This window comes from Saccopteryx bilineata, chromosome 3 (genome assembly GCF_036850765.1).
Source record: "Saccopteryx bilineata isolate mSacBil1 chromosome 3, mSacBil1_pri_phased_curated, whole genome shotgun sequence".
In the NCBI taxonomy this organism is placed as follows: domain Eukaryota; kingdom Metazoa; phylum Chordata; class Mammalia; order Chiroptera; family Emballonuridae; genus Saccopteryx; species Saccopteryx bilineata.
The window spans coordinates 133465529-133490754 of NC_089492.1; the positions used below are offsets into that span (position 1 = coordinate 133465529).

The 25226-nt window shown below is 38.1% G+C and overlaps 2 protein-coding genes across 5 annotated transcripts in view; both read right to left on the reverse strand.

Moving 5' to 3' along the window:
• Window positions 1-25226, reverse strand: part of LOC136330543 (T-cell surface glycoprotein CD1b-2-like) — a 190541-nt gene that overhangs the window by 40158 nt on the left and 125157 nt on the right. The gene's annotated exons all lie outside the window — the stretch shown is intronic.
• Window positions 1996-9110, reverse strand: LOC136330547 (T-cell surface glycoprotein CD1b-2-like). 4 transcript variants are annotated; one of them, XM_066267504.1, is made up of 7 exons: window positions 8841-9110; window positions 6279-6545; window positions 4439-4717; window positions 3948-4226; window positions 3182-3275; window positions 2471-2551; window positions 2160-2201 (listed from the first exon to the last, which is right to left on the reverse strand). In XM_066267504.1, the coding sequence occupies exons 1-6, from the start codon at window positions 8851-8853 to the stop codon at window positions 2515-2517; spliced, it is 969 nt and encodes a 322-aa protein (XP_066123601.1). In that variant the 5' UTR covers window positions 8854-9110; the 3' UTR covers window positions 2160-2201; window positions 2471-2514. The 4 variants fall into 4 exon arrangements, with proteins under 4 accessions (XP_066123602.1, XP_066123600.1, XP_066123601.1 ...); XM_066267502.1 differs by lacking the exon at window positions 8841-9110 and adding an exon at window positions 6829-6986; XM_066267503.1 differs by lacking the exons at window positions 2471-2551; window positions 8841-9110 and adding an exon at window positions 6829-6986 and having other exon boundaries at window positions 2061-2201.

A 25226-nucleotide genomic window follows, 5' to 3' on the forward strand; every position in this document is an offset into this window, starting at 1 on the left:
TAGTGCTCATATTAATTCAGATTTGAGTTACATTAAAATTTTAAAGAAAAATTTTGAAAAAAGAACAACATTAAAGTCTCTATTTACTGCTCATACTTCAACTAATAATCGTGTTCTTGAGGCTAGTTATCAAATTTCTTTATTCATCGCTAAAACTGGAGAAAATCACACTATAGGAGAGAATTTAATAAAACCATCAATATCAGCATTTCTTAAAATGGTTCTTGAAAAAGATGACAAAGATGTAAAAGCTATGCCACTCAGTGACAATACTGTTAGCAGAAGAATAGATGAAATGAGTGAGGATATTGAAAAACAACTTATTGAAAAGCTGAAAACAAGAAAATTCTCCTTGCAAATGGATGAATCAACTTTGAGAGGCAGTGAGGCAGTATTGATAACTTACGTAAGATATATTGATAAAGGACATTTTGCTGAAGAAATGTTGTACTGTAAAAGATTAGAAAGCACCACTACCTCCAAAGATATATATAATAAGCTAAAAAACTACTTAGATGTCAATGATATACCAATGAAAAATATAACATCTTGTGTTGCAGATGGTGCTCCCAATATGATGGGCAAGAAAAATGGCTGCTTAAAATTGATGAAAGATGCGAATCCAGAAATGATTCTTGTGCATTGTGTTATTCATAGGGAAAACTTGGTAGCTAAAAACACCTCGCCTGTTCTGAATGAAGTATTACATACAGTAATAAAGTGTGTTAATGCTATTAAAGCTAGTGCCAAATGTGAGCGTCTTTTCAAGCTATTTTGTGAAGAACAAAATGAAGACCATGTGAGACTTTTACTTCATACTAAAGTAAGATGGCTATCTAAAGGAAACTGTTTGAAAAGATTTATGGAACTGTTTGATACTCTTAGTGATTTTTTAAGCGACAAACCTGAAATGAAGTATCTGTTAACAATAGATGGTAAAGCATTTCTGAGTTATTTAGCCGATATCTTTGAAAAACTAAATATATTAAATAAGCAACTTCAAGGAACAAATAAAACTCTTGTCGATGCAAAAACAAAGATATTTGGTTTCATTACCAATATTGAGTTATGTCAGAAACATATTAACAACAAAAACTTTAAACAGTTTTATTGGCTCCAAAAATGTGAAGTAACTGATACCGCTTTACTTGTTATTGTCAATCATTTGAATATTCTATCGGCTGATTTAAAAGAAAGATTTTCTGATTTAAAAGAAATTGATTTCCCAACATGGATGAGGCAGCCAATGTTAGTGGATTTGTCTGATATATCAAATATGCAGTATCAAGAAGAACTCGCAGAATTGCAAAATGATGAGTCAGTTAAAGCTTTATTTAATATCAAAGGAGCGATGGCATGGCTTTGTGAGAAAACAGAAATCAAATACCCAAATTCAACCAAATGTGCAAGAAAACTATTGCTACCGTTTCCATCTTCATTTTTAGCTGAATGTGGATTTAGTGCTGTAAATGATTTACTGGTAAAAAAATAAATAAAAGAAATCGGCTGGATATAACACAACTTGGAGACTTGAGACTAAAGCTAACCAAATTGGAACCTAATATTATATAAAATCTCTGTGCAGCAAGCATCAAGCGCAAGGATCACACTAAATTAAAATAATAAATTAATATAGAAAAATCTGCATTAAAATTATTTGGAATTTAAATTTCTGTTTTTCATTATATGTTTTGAAATTTTACTTACTGTATTTTGTTAACAATTTCATAGTGATTTCTTCCTAGAACCTATCATTTATGTTTATTAAGTGAACAAATCAATTTTTTAATGTTAAAAATTATGTATGTTACATAGGGGGGACATAAAAATTTTAGAAAGGTTAAGGTGGGGCATGGCACAAAAAAGGTTGGGAAACACTGGTTTAAAGTAAAAAAATGTCAGTTGGGAACCATCTGGACTTTACCTATTATAAGATACATTCTTTCTCTCATCTTACATCTCAGAAATCTGGTTGGAGTTCATCACTGATACCATCTTATAGTTCTTAATTCTTTTTCTCCTATTGTGATAATATATCTCACAACTTATGAAAACTCTGAGTTGTTCAAATACAATAAATATTTTATTAAATATGATGACATTGACTCCTGGGCTGACAACCTGAGCTTCTGGTCTTCTGGGTACTTATTCCAAACGGGAATGGAGAAATGATGAAATCTCACTGGATATTCTGATATGACCTGTTAAGAACACAGGCAGTTTTAGGTCTATATAAGATATATTAGCACACCCATTTCATAGCAGAATTATTCATAATGACCAAAAGATGGAATCAACCCAGATATCCATTGCCAGGTGAACAGATAAACAAACAGGTTATATAAATACAACAGAATATTATTCAGCCTTCCTTAAAAAGAAAATAAATGCTGACACATGCTACAACATAACTGAACCATAACTATTGATACATTATGCTAAATAAAATAATCCAGTCATGAAAAAACACCAGATAATGATTCAGCTGACATGAGGTATGTAGAGTAGTCACATTTATACAGGCAGAAAGTGGAATGTTGGTTGCCTGGGCCTAGAAGACCAGGAAATGACAAGATGTTGTTGAATGGGTATACAACTGTAGTTTTTCTAGATGAAAAGAGTACTAGAGATTAATTGCACAATATGGAAGCATAATTAATATTGTTAGCTATGCATTTAAAATGACTGAGATAATAACTTTCATGTCATGTATACTTTACGACAATTAAAACACAGATTTACATAAAATAGGTGGGAAGTGGGGGAAAGTGCAGAGGCAGGGACACAGGAGCAGATGGACAGCTGTCAGAGGGACAGGGGAAGAGAGGAATGGATCAAAGAAGGTGAAGGGATTAGCCCAAAACATAAACAGATAACACATAGATACAGACAACAGAGTGGCAATAGTCAGAAGGAAAGGGGGTAGAGGGAAGAGGAGGGCAGAGGAAGGGGAGGAGGGCAGAGAGACTGAACTGGGGAGAGGGAGCAGGATGCGTTGTGCAGATGGTGGTATATTGAGTTGTACACTTGAAACTTGTATAGCTTGGTGAACCATGTCAACCCAATAAATAAATAAATAAAAACAAATGAAAGAAAGATTGAGGCTGAAGTGATATAAATAAATAAAAACGGTATAAAAGAGTAGGAGGTAAACAAAAAAGAAAGATTTTAAAAAACTTACCTTCGCCTCAAGTACCACAATGCAAGACATATCAAAAGAATGAAGGTGGGCAATATTATTGCCAAAATTATCACCGTGGTGGAAGTAGGATGTTCTGAAAATTGGCAAAAGACACACACATGTCACTGAAACCCATTCTCTGACTCTTCCTGCCCTTCCTTTGCTCACCTGAGTATCAGCTCTATCACTCACCTGGTTTTGATGTAAAGGCATCGCCAACTTCCCCTCTCAGATTCTCTAACACAATAATCCTTATCTATCTTCTATCATTTCTTCTTGTCTCATGTCACCCAATTTATAAGCCTGTAATTCTTATGTTCTTTATAACAGGTGATTGATTTTCAATCTTTTTTATCTAATAACACGCACTAATTACTAAAATTCTGTGGCACCCCCAAAAATATATTTTAAGCTGATCTGATAAAAAAAATAAGTAAAACTTGATCCATTCACACCAGATGGATATTGTTGTGTTGGCTGTTGTCATTTTTGAAATATGGCAATCTAAGAAAGAAAGAGTTTAGCACGCATGAATAAATAGTCAAGTACTGCGTGTTTTAAAAAATCCTGTGACACACCAGTTGAACATTGCTGCCTAGGGTCTCTCTCTCTTTCCCTCTCTTGTTTTTCCTCCTCTTTCCTTTTCACCTTCCCTTTCTCCTTGCTTTTCTGTTACACCCACTAAGTCTCACAATTTTGCTCGCCCCTCCCTCCATGTTTGTGGACCATCTGCTCCCATTTCCAGCCAGGGCCAATTCTTTCTCACCCCAGTGGAGGACGATGTCCTGGCCTCCCAGGCTGCTGTGCTTTACTCGGCAATTCAGGTTAGCCTCCTCCCCAGCCACAACGTCCAGGGTTACTCGGAGATACCACGTCTCATCAGCATTGGGCAGTATGTCATCTTGATGAGTTCCTGGATGCTCCTGCTCACCCCTCATCCACATCACCCGTACAGGTTTGGGGTAAAATCCTGAGACATGGCACACCAGCAGCAGATGACCAGGCAGAGGAGGGGGGCCACTGGAAAGCCAGGCCTCGGGCTTCACTGGGCAGAAAGGAGCAGGACAATGTCACATTATAACTGTAATCTAGAGCATAGGGAATCAGAAACCCACAACTTTGGACAGTGAACCCTCCCACTTTTTTGGAACCCCCAAAATTTATTAAGCTCCTCTCTCTTAGAAAACTACTCCCATAAAATTTAAAGAGGTGGTGGAAAGTGAAATAGAAAAGTCTTGGTGAAAGAATAGGACTGACCTTGTCTCTGCAGTTCCGCCTTCCCTGCATCAAGAACACCCAAGAGAAATCGAGGGCAGGTGTTTGAGAGCAGCCTCTCTACGATATTATAAAGACCTTGGTATTCAGAGGCAAGTACACAAAACCTTTGTGCCCTGGGGCCGCCCTGTGCAGCAGGCACACAAGAATTATTCTGGAGGCTCATGAAATCCTCTCCTCCTAAAGCTGTACTCAAGACGCTTATAGTGGTCTCCCCAGAATTCAGCTCACAGCCACCTATAACCTGGACCTCAAAGGGATCTGGATAGAAGAAAAAGGAGAAAAAGGCATTTAAAAGCCAACAAGGAGGAAAGGCATGGAGAAAGAACGTACTCTTTTGATTTGGGTGAGCAAAAATGTTTGAGATGTGAGAGAAGCCAAAAGCCATTCCACTACCATCACGTGCCACATAATGACTTTTCAGTGAATAATAAACTATGTACAAGAGGGTAATCCCATAGATTGTAATGAAGCTGAAAAATTCCCATTGCTTACTGACATCATGTCCATTGTTAACAGCATAAAGCGTTGCTCATATGTTTGTGGTGATGCCAGGGTAAAAAACCACTGTACAGCCAGTTGTATAAGAGAATAACAATGTAATATGTACAGGACATAATACTTGACAATAATAATAACTAATGTGACTAGTTTATGTATTTATTATATTTTTAATATTTATTTTAGAATGCATGCTTCCTACTTGCAAAAAAGTTTGTTGTAAAAGTATGTCATGTTATATCAGCAATAGCCTTATACCTCTCCTGTTTATTGCATCACTTGATAGCATAATTTACTCTTCTGTTTGATTTAATAATACTTATTTTTTGTACAATAATCTGCTGTATAGTATATTAGCCTTGAAACAAAAAATATGCTGTATAGCCTAGGTGTGTGGTAAATTATCTTATCTAGGTATATTTAAGTGTTCTGTATGAGAGTTACACAACAATAACATTGTTTAATAACATATTTCTCAGAGCATGTCCTCACTTACTGTATTCAGAGACTGTTTTTTTTTAAATTTTCATTGATTGATTGATTTCAGAGATGGAAAGAGAGAGGGGGAGGGAGATAGAGAGAGAGAAAGAGGGAGAGACAGAGAGAAAGAGAGAAACATCGATTATTTTCCACCCGTACATGCACCCAATGGTTGAGTCTTCTATATGCCCTGACTGGGGTTGAACCTACAAACTTAACATATTGGGATAGTGCTCTAAACCACTGAGCTACCCAGTCAAGGCTCTTCTGAGACCTTTCCATAGAAGAGAACAGGGAAAAAGTAAACATAGCATAAGTGACCGAAAAAGGCTGTTGTAATAAAGAACAGTGGGTGAGAAGAAAGAAGCAGGTAATGTGAGGAGACTGGTGGTGAAATCAGGAGTAAGTACACATTCCAGGGTGAATGGGAGAATTACATTGAGAGGAGGAGCAGGCAGGAGGTGCTTAGGAGATAAATTGTAAACAAAGGAAGTCACACTTTAGTTCATTCAGAAACAGGGTAGGAAAAATTATGGCTTTTTGTTTGGGATTTAAGAGAGAAAATTTATACACAAAAGGAGTTCTTTATCAGACAAGGGTGCAAGAAGCAGGAAGAATCTGAAATACTTTGTGGAGGTATGGAATCTAAGAGGAAGACTGCCCTAGAGATGTGTGTGCACCCAGTTGGATTAACTGGGAAAGAGGAGAGAAAGATCCTGGGGTGCAGCATTATGAACCGAGAGAGAAAGAGAGAGGGAGGGGAAAGAGAGAGAGAGAGAGAGAGAGAGATAGAGAGAGAGAGATCATTGGTAATCTCCCCAGATCAGAGAACAACACTCACACGTCAACTCAAATTCACTGACACGATCCTGTACTATACGAATGAATCCGGTCATGTAGACACGGCACATCTCTTCCAGCTCAGTCACCTCCACATCACTGAAGTTTCCCTTGGACCAAGGTTTCAGGAAAATGGCAGTGCCTGAGTCGCTATCCCAGCCATGAATCTGCAAATCTTCCAGCCAGCCTGAGACTTGATTTTGTGCATAAGTGTTGTTGACAAATGATGATATCTGGATGACATGAAAAGAGGTCGGCCCCTGGAAAGCTGTGGGTAGTGGAAGAATAGAAAAATGAAAAACAAAAATAAAAAAACAGAAAAGCAGCAGGGAATGGAGGAGGTGGAAAAGAAAACCAGAAATATCTAAAAAAATAAAAGAAACAGAGTCTGAACAGCAAATGGCAGAAACATTTGCCTGTGCCAGTACCTCCAACTCCATACTCAGCCTCCAAAATAGAAGAAGAGGGCTGGCCCAGACCCTCAGGGGTATGCACAATATGCTTTTATCCAGACCACCCACACCCAGAGTTTTGACCAGAGTTACTCTTACCGTGCTCGTGTCCATGCTTGTTGTCAGCACCTGGGATGAGATCTGCTAGCAACACAAGTGGCAAAAGCAGCATTTTACCGGTAGGTAAAAGTTCTGACTCTTAGAGCTGCTGTTTTATCTCTGAACTCAGCTAACTTATTATTTCCTCAGTGCTCTATAGTGACTTCCTCTTCCAAGGGACAATTCTCTGCCTCATCCACGTTGCACATCAGAGAAAAGTTGTGCCTCCCACACCCTGACCCTCCCACTGCCTGTCATTTCCACTCCAGCCCTTGACTTCCGGATTTTCCTCTTTACCTCTCTGGCTTCCAAGTGTTCTTCCTGACCTCAGCTTTCTTTATACTACCCTGAAAAAGCCACCATATAGTTTTGAAAGGTTATTTTACCTCCTCAATCATTTATTGTAACACCTTTTAAATCAGAAAGCACTGTGAAACTATCACCTGCCTTAATCTAGGAAAATATTTTTGGTTCATCCACCTAACCTCTATCTATCTCCTCATGGCCCTCTCTTCCCTTGCATGTTCTCAGTGACTCCTCTTTCTCATTTTATCTTTTTGTCTTGTCTCCCTAACTGCACATTTGTGTGTGTTTGTGTGTGTGTGTGTGTGTGTGTGTTGACCATTTACAAAAGGCAAAGCATTATTTTTCTATATTTTCAATGTTTTTAGTTATTCCAACAGTTTTTAATTGATTTTAAAGAGAAGAAGGGCAAGAGAGAGAGAGAGAGAGAGAGAGAGAAAGAAAAACAGAAACATCATTTTGTGTTTCTACTTATTTACGTATTTATTGATTACTATATGTGCTGTGACTGGGAACTGAACCTGCAACCTTGGCCAGCAATGTATTATGATACCTGGCTGGGGCCCTAAAGGAAACACATTTAAAACATTTGCCAGTACAATGGAACTGTAGATACATGTCCTAAATTCAAATAATGTAAATACTACAGTTTATACTTGAAGCAAAATTATCTTATGCCATAGTAGTTTCTGACAAGGGAAATTACATTTTCTACCAGTATATGACCTTTGTTTCAGTAGTTCTTGACTTTGTAGCAAGGAAAAGTCAACAATCTACACAGTAAAGGGATTAAAGTGAAGGAATATTTTCTGTTGAATCATGTGAAAGACTACAGTTTGGAAGAAAAAGTGGGAGGAAATCTGAAGATGAAAATAATAAAAGAATGTTGAAATAATTAATTTGAAGTGGCTAGATGGGGAATCTGTTAGAAAGATAGCAGACCAGTCAGGAAGAGCTCACTCAGGAGTGGTTAGGTCCTGGTTAGGCCACAAGGAAGAAGGGCAGATTCTGGTGAGAAAGGCTGAGTGTGAGACTGAGGATGTTGGAATGAACATCTAAAGGTGTCAGCTGTTCCAAGGAGCATGAATATGAGGGTATATTCAGGAGTGTGAAGAGATATGTGCATGTAGGTCTCTCTTTGTATGTGAATGGTAGGGGAACAGTCATAACAGTGGTAAAAGATGAAACAAAGAAGGAATGAGCCTAGGGAGACAAAACACAAGGTCAAGAAGATTGAATAAAGGTCAGAGGCCATATATTATCTTCCCTGGTCAGGACTTCCATGGAAATATCAACTTGAAAAAGAAAACTCACATTCAAACTGAAACCAACAGGAAATGCTTGCACTTCCCATTCAAAGCTATAGCTATGCATGTACAACTGAAATAACACCTGTATGTTCTCCATCTCTCCTTGTTAAGATTTGGGACCAGAGCAACTTTGGGACCAGAGCAACAGAAAGCAAATGGTGCTTAGCAGTGTCCTAGCAATGAATCTGAACCTTGCCCAGTGAGCCTGTACCCTTGGTGTGCTGCCAGCTCTGGTTGACAATAAACAAGATCTGGAGCATGTGATAGGAGGAGTGGATTTACTTCTGCTAGATGATAACGTGCTAGATGTTGGGTACTTGAAAGAGAGAATTGACCATTGAGAGAGGGTGAAAGAAGTGGTGATGGGGACCCATGATAGAAAAAAATGGGAACACTTACAAAGTTTACACATAGTCTCATGTCCTCTTCCTCCAATCCAGCTTCCTATCTACAAATTCAGAACAGACTGGGGTCAAGATTGTTGCCTGGCAATAGCCTGGCATGCAGATTCCAAAAATGCCCTGTAGGAGCATTATTCTTTGCATCCAGATCCTCTCAAATACTTCTTTCTACCCTTATTTGCCCAAGCACAGGTGTCTTTCCACCTGGGTTTTCTTTCCTCCTGTGCTTGGCCCATGGCAGAAAATTCCGTTGAAGAGCAGGGGCAGAAGCAGCAGCATCGGAGCTCTGTTAGGTAAGAATGATTAAGTAGGATGAGTGCCCGCTGACTCATATATCAGCTTCCCCTCCAAACCTTTTGAAGTTTCTGTCACTAACTTTGCCACAAACCCACATCTCTTTCTGTTCACTTTCTTGTCAGAGAAACATGACTGCCTCCCTCAGCCACAAGCCTCCCACTGAATCTCTCTCATTTTCCCTCCACCTCTTCCACTGTTAGGATTCCAGATTTGCTTTTTGCCCTTGTGTGCCTTCTGACCTCCCCATTTCACCAACATTTATAAAAGGGGTCCTAGTTTTTAATAAAGTGTGTAGTTGGTGTTCTGACTAAAAATATAGTACCTTTGAGCTTTGGAGAACTCAAGCCCACAATGGAATAGTCAATGTATTTTTCTATAGAAAGATAACAGAAGGTCCTAAGTAGTGCCCTGTGGCATTTTCAGCATTGTCCTTACTCTTGATCTCTCTGTGGTCTCCTCCTCTAATCAACATCATAGCCTTCTTTCTTCCTCTTTTTGGTCTTCTCTGTATTTCTCTACTTATCCACAATATTATCCTCTGGAGTCTACTGCCTCTCTTCTTGTGATCTCACCTCTTCTTCTTGCTCCCTCCCTATCCTCTGTCTTTTTATTCTGATCTTCACAAAATCATTATACGAAGAAAATAGGCACTTTGTATGTAGCTGTATAATCTACAAGGACATCTCCATAATCCACATTGAAGGATGACCAGCAGTGGCAATACAGATTATCAGGCAATCTGAGAAAAAAATACTCTTCCTCTGTTTCTACAGTCAGGCCAACTGTCACTGTTAAGGAACCATGAGTATGCTTGGTAAGAAGATAAGTAGATGGATGTTCATTCATGTTGTATGAGTGGGTCTATTGGGGATGCACAGGGTCTTGGGCTCCCACTCTACCCTAAATGATTTGAGTGTGTCTCCAGGTCCCCTGGGTATGAGGAACAGTCATGCAGCCTTCCCCTCACAGTCCAGGTACTGGAAGGACTGGAGTCCCCTCAGAGTCTAATTAGAGAAGAGTTTTATTGGAGGCAGAAAGTGATTCCAGGGATGGGAGTGTTCATAGGAGAATTAGTTAATGTGCTGAGTCTTTGTTTTGTTATTTTCATTGATGTTTTGCTGTGTAACCTGCAGGCAGTTTAACTACTATTCCTATGGTTTTCATAGACACAATACAAGACATTGAGTCAGAGCACACTTGGTGCCGAAAGATATATCAGAACCTAAGATTTCACAGACAAGTCCCTAAGAGAAAATAAAACAAGACCTAAAACAAAACAAAACAAAACAAAGTAAAGATCCTTATCTAAAACCTCTACATTTATAACATAAAAGATATACAGAATCATTGTCCAAGTTATTGAGAAAAGTTTACACTCAGTCTTTTCCATTGATTCCAACTCTAAAACACTGACTTCACACACTTCACATTCCAGATTTGGGGAATATGTCAGAATTCTAAGGTAATGATATAATCCTAATATTTTTTGCTCAGGGAAATTATCATTTTTTTGTGATGACCAAAAAATTTATATTTGAATATTCAAAAACTCAAAGAATATGCTTCATAACTTGCTTATGAAACTAATGATCTAAATAAAACCAAAAATTAACCTGAATAATGCAATGACTACTAATATAAATTTATTTTTATAAATGAATGTATAACATCAACTGAAAAGTTTCTGCACACGGAAAAAAAAATCAACAGAACAAAAAAGCATCTGTCAAAAAATTTAAAGATATATGCAAACATAATCTCCAAAAAGTGGCTAATATCTGAATATATGAACAAAGAACAACACACCAGAAGCCAAAAAATCTGATTTTAAAAATGGTCAGAAGACCTGAAAAGACACTTTTTTCAAGAAGACATACAAAAAGCCAACAGATATATTTGAAAATATGCTCAACTTCACTAGCTACAAAAGAAATGCAAACCAAACCACAGAGCTACCACCTTATACCTGTTTAGAATAACTGTTACCAACAAGATAAGAAATAACAAGTGTTGAAGAGAATGTAAAGAAAAAAGCATCATCCCCTGCTGGTAAAAATGTAAATTGATACAGTCATTATGGAAACAGAATGGAGTTTCCTCAAAAAATGTGTAGGATAGAAAACAGAAAAGAAGAAACAAACAAAACAAACACATAGTCACAGACAACAGTAGGGTGGTTATCAGAGGGGAAGGGAAATAAGGGAGGTTGAAGAGGGTAAAGGGAGTCAAATACATGGTGATGGAAAAAGACTAGACTTCAGGTCATGGGCACACAAAGCTAATATACCAATGATTTATATAGAATTGTACACTTGAAACTGATATAATATAATTAACCATTGTCATCTCAATAAATGTAATTTTTAAAATTTATTTAAAATATCTATAGTTAACCCTAAATAGTTGTTTAAATGAACATGTAAAATGTAATGCATTTGATTAATATTACAAGAGGAAGTTAATAATCAAAGAATTGAATTCCATATTATCTAATTCATTAAAGATTTAGAAAAAAAGGAAGATAAATAAGGTTTACATGAAATCATAACTTACTGACCACATGAAAATAATATAAAATAGTTTTTGTCAGAATTTCACAAAATTCTGATTTTTATAGCAGACTTGATTTTGTCACAGTGGAAGAGCACATAAGAGCCTTTTCTTCATTGCAAAAAGACTGAAAATATTTTTAAAATATTTGTTTTAAAAAATGAATACTTTCGTTATCATTCTAGAAAACAATGAAAATATTCAACTGTGAAGAGAATCCTTAAAGAAGTCCTTCATAAAAACAGCAGGTGGTACAGTGGATAGAGTGTAGAACTGGGATGTAGAAATCCAGGTTCAATACCGTGAGGTCAATGGCTAAGTACAGGCTCACAAGCTTGAGCACAGGGTTGCTGGTTTGAGCATAGGATCATAGACATGACACCATGGTCTCTGGCTTGAGCCCAAACATTGCTGGCTTGAAGCCCAAGGTCGCTGGCTTGAGCCAAAGGTTGCTGGTTTGTGTAAGGGATTACTTTCTCTGTTGTACCAACCCCAACCCCTGGTCAAGGCACATATTTCAAGCAATAATGAACAACTATGGGGCCACAATTGAAGAGTTGATATTTCTCTTCTCTCTCCCTTCCTGTCTGTTCCTATCTGTCCCTCTTTCTGTTTCTCTCTCTGTTACTGTTACAAAATAAATAAATAAATAAAAGCAGATAAAATGCCTGAACATCCATAACCCGAAATTCACATGAAAGAAATGTATAAGATGTTTACAAATACCAGAAATGTAAAGGAAAACATAAAAGTATGATAACTAAATAATTGTTTATTTTTAATTTTTAAAATTATATTTTATTTATTAAGATAACATTGGTCAATAAAGTTATATAGGTTTCACATGTACAATTCTATAATATTTTCTCTCTATTTTGCAATGTGTGCTCACCACCCCAAATTAAGTCTCATAAATCAGCATGTATGGGAAATATCACATTCAGGCAGAACCAGCTATATAAGTTGTGGGACCAGTACAAAATGAAAATGCAATATCCCTTGTTCGAAGATTATTAAAAACTTAAAGATGGCAACAGCCGCACAAGTCACTTACTCATCAAGCAGGACCTGAATTCAAGTTAGACTTTGGTCATGTATACAAATACAATATCTAAATTCTGTTTCCAAAAAATGGAGACAAAATAACTAGAGTAAGTACTTAAATAACGATTGTTCAGAGTATGAAGATATTAATGCATTTATGAAGATCAGTCAAATTTTAGAAATACAAAAGAGATTTGTTTTCCTACAGAACTTTTAAATATTAAATTTATTGGAGTGACATTAGTTAAAAATTATATAGCTTTCAAGTGTACAATTGAATAATGCATCATCTGTATATTTTACTGTGTGTTAGATCTCTTTTTATCACATTTATTGCCCCCTGACCCCTTTACTCCCTCCCACCACCCTCCTTTCAATCTATTCTGGCAATCACCTTACTGTTTTCTGTGTCTGTGTGCGTTTTTCTCTGCTTAATCCCTTCAACTTTTTACCAGCCCCCCCAAACTTCTCCTCTCTGACAGCTATTAACCTGTTCTTTGTATCTATGAATTGCTTCTATTTTTTTTAATAAATTTTTATTAATGGTAATAGGATGACATTAATAAATCAGGGTACATATATTCAAAGAAAACATGTCTAGGTTATTTTGTCATCAAATTATGTTGCAAACCCCTCGCCCAAAGTCAGATTGTCCTCCGTCACCCTCTATCTAGTTCTCTGTGCCCCTCCCCCTCCCCCTAACTCTCTCCCTCCCTCCCTCCCATGTCCTCCCTCCCCCCCACCCTTGGTAACCACCACACTCTTGTCCATGTCTCTTAGTCTCATTTTTATGTTCCACCAATGTATGGAATCATGTAGTTCTTGTTTTTTTCTGATTTACTTATTTCACTCCGTATAATGTTATCAAGATCCCACCATTTTGCTGTAAATGATCTGATGTCATCATTTCTTATGGCTGAGTAGTATTCCATAGTGTATATGTGCCACATCTTCTTTATCCAGTCTTCTATTGAAGGGCTTTTTGGTTGTTTCCATGTCTTGGCCACTGTGAACAGTGCTGCAATGAACATGGGGCTACATGTGTCTTCACGTATCAATGTTTCTGAGGTTTTGGGGTATATACCCAGTAGAGGGATTGCTGGGTCATAAGGTAGTTCTATTTGCAGTTTTTTGAGGAAACACCATACTTTCCTCCATAATGGTTGTACTACTTTACAGTCCCACCAACGGTGAATGAGGGTTCCTTTTTCTCCACAGCCTCTCCAACATTTGTTATTACCCGTCTTGTTGATAATAGCTAATCTAACAGGAGTGAGGTGGTATCTCATTGTAGTTTTGATTTGCATTTCTCTAATAACTAATGAAGCTGAGCATCTTTTCATATATCTGTTGGCCATTTGTATCTCTTCCTGGGAGAAGTGTCTGTTCATGTCCTCTTCCCATTTTTTTATTGGATTGTTTCTTTGTTTGTTGTTGAGTTTTATGAGTTCTTTGTAAATTTTGGATATTAGGCCCTTATCTGAGCTGTCGCTTGAAAATATCAGTTCCCATATAGTTGGCTGTCTGTTTATTTTGATATCAGTTTCTCTTGCTGAGCAAAAACTTTTTATTCTGATGTAGTCCCATTCATTTATCTTTGCCTTCACTTCTCTTGCCATTGGAGTCAAGTTCATAAAATGTTCTTTAAAACCCAGGTCCATGATTTTAGTACCTATGTCTTCTTCTATGTACTTTATTGTTTCAGGTCTTATATTTAGGTCTTTGATCCATTTTGAATTAATTTTAGTACATGGGGACAGGCTGTAGTCGAGTTTCATTCTTTTGCATGTGGCTTTCCAGTTTTCCCAACACCATTTGTTGAAGAGGCTTTCTTTTCTCCATTGTGTGTTGTTGGCCCCTTTATCAAAGATTATTTGACCATATATATGTGGTTTTATTTCTGGGCTTTCTATTCTGTTCCATTGGTCTGAGTGTCTATTTTTCTGCCAATACCATGCTGTTTTGATTATCGTGGCCCTATAATATAGTTTAAAGTCAGGTATTGTAATGCCCCCAGCTTCATTCTTTTTCCTTAGGATTGTTTTGGCTATTCGGAGTTTTTTATAGTTCCATATAAATCTGATGATTTTTTGTTCCATTTCTTTAAAAAATCTCATAGGGATTTTGATGGGAATTGCATTAAATTTGTATATTGCTTTGGGTAATATGACCATTTTGATTATATTTATTCTTCCTATCCAAGAACAAGGAATATTTTTCCATCTCATTGTATCTTTTTCGATTTCCCTTAACAATGCTTTGTAATTTTCATTATATAGGTCCTTTACGTTCTTTGTTATGTTTATTCCTAGGTATTTTTTTTTGTTGTTGTTGCAATCGTGAAGGGGATTATTTTTTTGAGTTCGTTTTCTAATATTTCATTGTTGGCATATAGAAAGGCTATGGACTTTTGTATGTTAATTTTGTATCCTGCGACCTTACTGTATTGGTTTATTGTTTCTAATAATCTTTTTGTGGAGTCCTTCGGGTTTTCGATGTACAGGATCATATCATCAGCAAAAAGTGATAGCTTTACTTCTTCTTTTCCAATATGGATGCCTTTTATTTCTTTGTCTTGTCTGATTGCTCTGGCCAGAACTTCTAGCACCACGTTGAATAAGAGTGGAGAGAGTGGACAACCCTGTCTTGTTCCTGATTTAAGGTAGAAAGTCCTCAGTTTTATGCCATTTAATAGGATGTTGGCTGATGGTTTATCATATATGGCCTTTATCATGTTGAGATATTTTCCTTCTATACCCATTTTGTTGAGAGTCTTAAACATAAAATTGTGTTGTATTTTATCAAAAGCCTTTTCTGCATCTATTGATAAGATCATGTGGTTTTTGTTCTTTGTTTGTTGATATGGTGTATTACGTTAACCGTTTTGCATATGTTGAACCATCCTTGAGATTCTGGGATGAATCCCACTTGATCATGATGTATTATTTTTTTAATATGTTGTTGTATTCGGTTTGCCAGTATTTCGTTTAGTATTTTAGCATCTGTATTCATTAGAGATATTGGTCTGTAGTTTTCTTTCTTTGTGCCATCCTTGCCAGGTTTTGGTATGAGGGTTATGTTGGCCTCATAAAATGTGTTTGGAAGTATTGCTTCTTCTTCAATTTTTTGGAAGACTTTGAGTAGAATAGGAACCAAGTCTTCTTTGAATGTTTGATAGAATTCACTAGTATAACCATCTGGGCCTGGACTTTTATTTTTGGGGAGGTTTTTAATAGTTTTTTCTATTTCCTCCCTGCTGATTGGTCTGTTTAGGCTTTCTGCTTCTTCATGACTCAGTCTAGGAAGGTTGTATTGTTCTAGGAATTTATCCATTTCTTCTAGATTGTTGTATTTGGTGGCATATAATTTTTCATAGTATTCTACAATAATTCTTTGTATTTCTATGATGTCTGTGGTGATCTCTCCTCTTTCATTTTGGATTTTATTTATTGGAGTCCTGTGTCTTTTTTCCTTGGTGAGTCTTGCCAAGGGTTTGTCAATTTTGTTGATCTTTTCAAAGAACCAGCTCCTTGTTTTATTGATTTTTTCTATAGTTTTTCTGTTCTCTATTTCATTTATTTCTGCTCTGATTTTTATTATCTTCTTTCTTCGGCTGGTTTTGGGTTGTCTTTGTTCTTCTTTTTCTAGTTCCTTAAGGTGTGAAGTTAAGTGGTTTTCTTCGGCTCTCTCTTGTTTGTTCATATAGGCCTGAAGTGATATGAACTTTCCTCTTATTACAGCTTTTGCTGCTTCCCAGAGATTCTGATATGTCGTATTTTCATTTTCATTTGTCTGTATATATCTTTTGATTTCTGCGCTTATTTCTTCTTTGACCCATTCATTTTTTAGAAGTATGTTGTTTAGTTTCCACATTTTTGTGGGTTTTCCCCCCTCTTTTTTGCAGTTGAATTCTAGTTTCAAGGCTTTATGATCAGAAAATATGCTTGGTACAATTTCAATTTTTCTAAATTTGCTGATATTGTCTTTGTGGCCCAACATATGGTCAATTCTTGAGAATGTTCCATGTACACTAGAGAAAAATGTATACTCTGTCGCTTTGGGATGAAGTGTCCTGTAGATGTCTATCATATCCAGGTGTTGTAGTATTTCTTTTAAGGCCACTATATCTTTATTGATTCTCTGTTTGGATGACCGATCTAGAGCCGTCAGCGGTGTATTGAGGTCTCCAAGTATGATTGTATTTTTGTTAGTTTTTGTTTTAAGGTCAATAAGTAGCTGTCTTATATATTTTGGTGCTCCTTGGTTTGGTGCATATATATTAAGGATTGTTATGTCTTCTTGATTCAACTTCCCCTTAATCATTATGAAATGACCATTTTTGTCTCTGAGTACTTTTTCTGTCTTGTAGTCAGCATTATTAGATATGAGTATTGCTACGCCTGCCTTTTTTTGGGTATTGTTTGCTTGGAGTATTGTTTTCCAGCCTTTCACTTTGAATTTGTTTTTATCCTTGTTGCTTAGATGTGTTTCTTGTAGGCAGCATATAGTTGGATTTTCTTTTTTAATCCATTCTGCTACTCTGTGTCTTTTTATTGGTAAGTTTAATCCATTTACATTTAGTGTAATTATTGACACTTGTGGGTTCCCTACTGCCATTTTATAAATTGCTTTCTGTTAGTTTTGTATCTAGTTTGATTCTTCTCTTTTGTTTTTCTATCATTTGTTTTTGTTTGTTTGTGTTCCATACTTCTTTCCTCTGTTGCTACCTTTTTTAAGTCAAGTGTTTTTGTGGTGGTTTTTTTAAGGGTGGTTACCATTATGTAATGAAAAGGGTACCTACCATATTCATTGAAGTACCCTATCTTATAAGTATTTCTGCACTTCATCATCCTTTGCTACTGTTAATCTCCATCCTCTCCCCCCTTTTTTTCCTTTGTTGTCACAGTTTAAGTTTGGTTTTATTGTGTTCTTGGTGGAGCTGTTACTTGTGGTGTTGTTTTCTTTTGTTCTTTGAATCCGGTTGGAAAACTCCCCTTAGTATTTCCTGGAGTGGGGGTTTTCTGGTGATAAATTCTCTCATCTTTTCTGTATTTGTGAATGTTTTTATATCTCCTTCATACTTGAAGGATAGCTTTGATGGGTATAGTATTCTTGGCTGAAAGTTCCTCTCTTTCAGGGCTTTAAATATTGGGGTCCACTCTCTTCTAGCTTGTAGAGTTTCTGCTGAGAAATCTGATGATAATCTAATAGGCCTTCCTTTATATGTTATACTCTTCTTTTCCCTAGCTGCCTTGAGAATTTTTTCTTTGTCATTGGTTTGTGTCATCTTTATTATGATGTGCCTTGGAGTGGGTTTGTTTTGGTTAAGAAAACTTGGTGTTCTGTTTGCCTCTTGAATTTGAGGCTTTAGTTCCTTCCACAGGCTTGGGAAGTTCTCGTCTATTATTTGTTTGAGTATATTCTCCATTCCATTTTCTTTCTCTTCTCCCTCTGATATACCTATTATTCTTATGTTATTCTTTCTGATGGAGTCAGACAATTCCTGTAGGGCTCTCTCATTTTTTATTATTTTTGAGTCTCTTTCTTCTTCTCTCTGTTGTGCCTCAAGTTGTTTGTCTTTTATTTCACTAATCCTATCTTCAATCTGGGCTGTTCTGTTAGCTAAGCTTGTTACCTCGTTTTTCAGCTCGTGAATTGAGTTTTTCATTTCTGTTTGATTTGTTTTTATAGTTTCAATTTCCTTGGTAATATATTCTTTGTGTTCATTGAGTTGTTTTCTGATCTCCCTATATTGCCTTTCTGTGTTTTCTTGTATATCTCTGAGTATTTTTAAGATTTCTATTTTAAATTCTCTGTCATTTAGCTCCAAGGCTTCCAATATGTTAAGTCTTTTCTCCATAGATTTTTCCACATCTATTTGTGTTACCTCTCTTTCTTTTGTATCCACAATATTCAATTTCCTCTTTCTTATCGGCATCTGAGGGTGGTCTTATTGATAGCACGCAGGCGCACTCCCTCGCGGCTTGAATGAGCGTTGCTGCGGTAGCTTCCTCCACACCCTCGTCTCTCAGATTCAAGTGATAACAGTCCTTTTGCTTTCAGTTTGTGTGAAACTCCGGAATGCTCCGAGGATAAATTTTTCTGTTTCTAGTTGATAAATTTGTTGTGATTTAGGGGAGAGCTGTCGGACGCGCTTCTCACGGTGCCATTTCCGTGACGTCACCCTTTCGAATTGCTTCTATTTTGTTTGCTAGTTTACTTTGTTCATTAGAATTCACATAAAAGTGAGATTATCTGGTACTTGTTTTGTGATTTCATTTGAGTCATTCGGGGAAACTTCCAGGGAAGATTCAGAAATAGAAATGTGAAATAGAGTTTGAAGGACCAACAAACAGGTGGCCTCAGAAAAGAGATTCAAAATAATTGGAGGTGGGGGGAAAGAGGTTTCCAAATGAGTCAGGATCTCTGTCAGAAAATTATTTTAACAAAATCATGCTTTGTTTATTGGTATGAACCATGTTCCAGAAGAAGCAGACCAGATTTTTATGTATAAGGTTAAACATATATCAGCAGAGTTGGATCAGGCTCATTTACCATTTCTTTAACAATTTGTTTTTGACCCATGATTTCTGTGCCAAGCAGAGGTGGTTTCCTGAGTTCCTGGGTGTTCCTTCAATGGGAGAGACATGGTTCGGGAAAAGAGGCGAGCAGATATTCTGATCTAAGCTAAAGGCAAAGAAGAGGACTTTGATCTCAAAGACAGGAAATCAGAGAGAAAGAGAATAATAGAAGAGAAAAAAAATATAAGTGGATAAGAGGTTAAAGAAACAAAACAAGAAAAGTCTCACCTGTGCTGTTTAAACCATAAGTCCACAAACACCAGAATAACCAGGGTAACTGTTACAGTCAAACAGATCAGTATCAAAGGGAGAGAATATCCTTCTGATTGAGTACTAAATAATGTCAATCTATGAAATACACTCTATCCTACCTCAGTTAATGCCTCTCATTTCACAGAGTTGGGACCTTACAAGAGTTTTATTCTATATTTTCTAGAACCCTCATTTCAATTCTTTCTAGACATTGTGTCTCTTTTTATTTTTCTTTAGTACCTCTAATCCTCTTTCTCTTTTTTTTTGTTTGTTTTGTATTGTTTTTTTACAGAGACAGAGGGAGAGTCAGAGAGAGGGATAGATAGAGACACACAGATAGGAGCGGAGAGAGATGAGACGCATCAATCATCAGTTTTTCGTTGTTCATTGATTGCTTTCTCATATATTCCTTGACCATGGGCCTTCAGCAGACCAAGTAACCCCTTGCTCTATCCAGTGACCTTGGGTACAAGTTGGTGAGCTTTGCTCAAACCAGATGTGCCCGTGCTCAGGCTGGCGACCTCGTAGTCTTGAACCTGGGTCCTTTGCATCCAAGTCCAACGCATTATCCATTGCACCGCTGCCTGGTCAGTCTGTTTTCTTGAAATATAACTGCTTTGAATCTTTACACTTCCTTATGATTTGTATTCTCCCACTTTTATCCTCCTGTGAATAGCAGTCCTATCCATTCTCCAACTGCTCAATCATTAGCCCTGGAAATATGGGAAGACTATCATTTCCCAGTGGAGCCCTCATTTTTTCTCACCCCAGTGGATGATTATATCATGGCATTCCAGGCTGCTGTGTTTCACTTGTCAAGTCAGGCCAGCTATCTCTGCAGTTGCCACATTCAGGTTTACTCAAAGATACTATGTTTCATATGCTTGGGCAGAATTTTATCTCCTTAAGTACCCTGTTGTTCCTGTTGACCCTGCATCCACATCACCCACACAGGTTTCAGATGAAAGCCAGAGACGTGGCACACCAGCAGCAGATGGCCAGGACCAGGACTGGAGCCCTTGGTCACCCAAGCCTGTGGCTTCACTGGAAAGAGGAAGTGGAGTTTAGGTATCTCAAGCCAGAACTTGTGACTCTGGTACCTTAGAACTCCTGAACCCACATTCACCTTCAAGCCTCATATTCTGTGTTTCAAAGGGATGATAAAGAGAAGAAAATCAAGTACAAGAGTGAAGTACTGAGGCTGTGAGGGGAGAGGAGGTTGGGCTCACCTTGTTGTTCCAGATCTGACTTTGCTCCTTGCAAGAGGACTGACAGAAATCAAGGGCCTGAGAATGTCTTTTTTATATATAAATAAATTTTTATTTTAATGCAGTGAAATCAATAAATCAGGGTACATATATTCAAAGAAAACATGTCCAGGTTATCTTTTCATTCAATTCAGTTGCATACCCATCACCCAAAGAGAGATTGTCCTCTGTCACCTTCGATCTAGTTTTCTTTGTGCCCCTCCCCCTCCCCTTCCCCCTCTCCCTCCTTCACCTCCCCGCATAACAACCACACTCTTGTCCATATCTCATAGTCTCATTTTTATGTCCCACCAATATATGGAATCCTGCAGTTCTTGTTTTTTTTCTGATTTACTTATCTCACTTCGTATAATATTATCAAGATCCTACCATTTTGTTGTAAGTGATCCGATGTCATCATTTCTTATGGCTAATAGTATACCATGGTGTATTTGTGCCACATCTTCTTTATCTAGTCTTCTATTTTTTTTACAGTGATTAAAGCCTTTAAGCAGACTCTTGGCCAGTACAGCAAGAATCTATAAAAGAGCAGTGTCCTCAACATGTTCACCAAGTCCAAGTTGGCCCCAACACCATGCCAAATCCCTGAAAAATGCCACCCAACCCCAGTTCAGTCTGTTAGGAGCTGTCACAAGGAGCAGGCCTCCAGGAAAAGTCCACATCCAGAAAAAGTCTGCATGGCACTGGAATTATTGTCACAATTCTATACTTTGCAGCTCACGTCCAAGTTCCAATGACAGCTGCCTCTAGCTGGTAATGATTCAGGTAGACTGGAAAAGCCATTTGCAGCATGCATGGATATGGAGCTTCTGTTCTCCTCTGCCTGGAGAGATGAGACCAGGTTGCTTTTCCCTGGAGCTCTGTGATTGTGGCTTGGTAAAGAGAACCTTGAAATACACTAATCTGGGTGGCAAAGGTAGATTCATAATAGAAGTTGGCATAAGGGGGAAAAAGAGCTCTAAATTAGGAGTAGGTCCCAGCCTGAAATATGAGTGGGGCATTGAGGTAGGAGGAATAAAGGAAACACTATATATTATACAAAGCAGCAGAAAATAGGACTATCAATACCCTCAACAGAGATCTTCGAGGGAAGAATAAAAAACCTGACTATTCAGGCAACACATAGTTAATTGGCCCTTGTGCAAATGAGATCAGTTTACCTGCTTCTTGGAAGAAATACCCTAGGCTCATCCATAGTGTCATAGATGGGGCTGATGGCCCTGGGCACATTCAGCCTTCAGTGGCAAACCCCAGCATTCTGGGCAAGGTTAGGTCATAGGTGGCTGGAGCAGGGCTAGAAGAGACTGAACCCTCCCTTAGAGGAGCGAGGGGGAAGCCTACCTTCCAGTGTCCCTGTTTCCTCACAGCAGAGGCATGTAAGTCTGGCAGGCTTTAGCTCAATGACCTTCCTTTCCACTATTGAAGCAGGACCCAGATGGCATCCTATGAGACCCCTTTGTGGCATTGGAGCCTTTAAGGGCATGTCCTAAAAGCTGGTAGTTCCCCTGATCTCTATTGGGCTTTTTCTGCCTCTAGGTATCTTAAAAGCCATTCTCAGAAGATCTCGCTTAGGGGTTTGAGGATCCCCACCTGCCTATATAAATCTTTTCCATATATCTGGAGCTATTTGGAAAAAGATAAAACAGTGTTATTAGCTGGATCAAATAAAGAAGGTAGTAGTTTGCAGGCAAAAAAGATTTGGCGTCTCCTGTTCATCAGCATTCAAAAGAAATTAAAAAAATTTTTTTAAGTAAAAAGCATGATATGGTAGACCTGTAGGAGTTTCAGGATATGACTCCCCCCTTTTAATTTTTTTAAATTGACCTTAAAATATTTGCTGGGTACACTTTAATAATATCTTAACTTTAAAGATTGTAAGAATGACAAAATACAGTAAATGCTTTTGCTCCATATGCAGGAGCAAAAGCATTTAACCAGTTTAGGAAATCCAATAATAGAACAATGGATACAGACAATGTGCTATAACATGCTTAACCAGTTTAGGAAACTGGTTTAACCAGTTTAGGAAATCCAATAATAGAACAATGCATACAGACAATGTGCTATAACATGCTTAGCAGCCTCTCCTGTTCTGACAGGTTACTATAAGACTGTTTGCTAAATGAAGGTATATGAATAACATCCATTTGCCAAAGTTGTCCTAGTAGGGGTCCTTGAGGGTTAACTCCAAATGAAGGGGCAGATTGTAGTATAGCACCCCTTGGACAGGATTTCCCAATCTGCTGTGCTGCTTTCCGAGAAAGTTGAAACTGTTTACACGGGGCTGTAGCGTTCTGGTGATGAATAGTATGAGACTGAATTGCTCGATCTGTCATCGTTGCTCCAAATAATTTTCTTTTGGGTAGCTTGATCAACAGGGGCATTCCTAGGCCCTGGCTGGTTGGCTCAGTGGTAGAGCATTGGCCTGGTGTGCAGGATTCCCAGGTTTGATTCCCTGCCAGAGCACACAAAAGAAGAGCCCATCTGCCTCTCCACTCCTCACCCTCTCTTTCCTCTCTGTCTCTCTCTTCCCCTCCCACAGCCAAGGCTCCACTGGAGTAAAGCTACCCGGGGCACTAAGGATGGCCCCGTGACCTCTGCCTCAGGTGCTAGAATGGCTCTGGTTACAACAGAGCAACACCCCAGATGGGCAGAGCATTCTCCCCTGGTAGGCGTGCCAGGTGGATCTCGGTCGGGCACATGTGGGAATCTGTCTGACTGCCTCCCCATTTCCAACTTCAGAAAAATACAAAAATACAAAAAAAGAAAAAAGAAAAAAAGGGGGGGGGCATTCCCTTGTGCTAAAGCTCCAGGGAGCATGGAGTGAGCTCGAGTATGTCCTATGAAACATGGAGCTCTCTGTTGACATACCAGTCTTTGAAGAAACAGGAACTGCTGAAATAGTTCATCAGCATTTGTCCCTAAGACAGCAGTCTTTATAGTGGAAACACCATAAGTAAATATTTTCTGTCTGTATATAGATTAAAGGGGGAATATGGCAAATGCTGAAAAGCCATGATAATGGCATATAATTCTAGACTTTGAGCTGATTTTAAGTTGACAGTTTCAGTATAAATTTGTCCATTGATTTGCAAGAGCGATTTGCCATTTAGTGGAAGTTTCCCAGAGCCATTGTTGTTTATCCTTTGAAAAGAGGAACAATTTTGAGGCTCAAAACCTATAAGCTGTAAGGGTCATCTATGCCCCTTGATAATCAAGGAGGCAACAAGGGCCTGAGAATGTCACTGAGAAGGCTCATCAGAACTTTAAGAATGCTGTACTGATTAAGCACATTACAGACATTCTTACCTGACTCCCAGCTCCTGGAGACGGCTTCCAGAAATTTCCTTGGAAATGAAGAAATCTGATCTTTGATATGCCGCATTTAAAAAACTCTCTGGGACTTTTCCAGAAATGCACTCTAAAGCTGCCTTATACCTGGATCTCAAAGGGATCTGGGGATGGGCAAGGAACAGAGAGTCAATATATAGAAAGTAGAGGGATTCAAGGAAAGAAACATATTCTGGTGAACCACATGGAAGACTATATTTTGGAAGAAAAAGCAAGAAGAAATCTGTGGAATAAAAATGTGAAAGTAATAAACAAATATTGAAATAATTAATTTGAAAGGGCTAAATGCGAATACTGTTAGAAAGACAGCAGACCAGTCAAGACTTTTCTTCACTTTGCTTTGCCCAACCACAAGTATGTTTCCAACTGGATTCTTCTCATCCACTGTGCTTGGTCCATGGCAGAGAATTCCTTGAAAGAGCAGGGGCAGAAGCAGCAGCATTGGAGCTTTGATTGATAAAGAATGCCTCAGCAGAACAAGTTGTCCTCAGAACTCAAATAACACCTTCCTTTTCAAACTCTTCTGAACTTTTCTGTAACATCCTTTGCCACAAAAACAACCAACCTCTCCCTCTGCTCACTTCTGTGTGGGAAAACCCGACTGCCTCCCTCAGCCATGAGCCTCCCACAGTGTCTCTCATTTCCCCTCTATCTATTCCCTGTCTGGCTTCCAGATTTTCTTTTTACTTTTGTCTGTGTCCTAACTGCCCCATTGCACCAACATGTATAAAAGGAGTTATGGCTTGATAACCATGTCTGCAGTCTGTGATCTGCCTGAGAGATGTAGTACCTCTTAGCCTTGGAGAACTAAAGTCCACACTTGGATTCTCAATGTCCATTTCTATAGAAAGAAATAACAGAAGGTCCTCAGTGGTTCCCTGTGACCTTTTCAGCAGTGTCCCCACTCCTGATCTCTCTGTGGTCTTCTTTTCCTATGATCTGGTTCCTGGCCTTCTCTTTTCCTTGTTCTTGATCTTCTCTGTATTTTTTCTATTTACCCATTATTATTTCTCTGGAGTCTACTGCCACTCTTCTCATTGC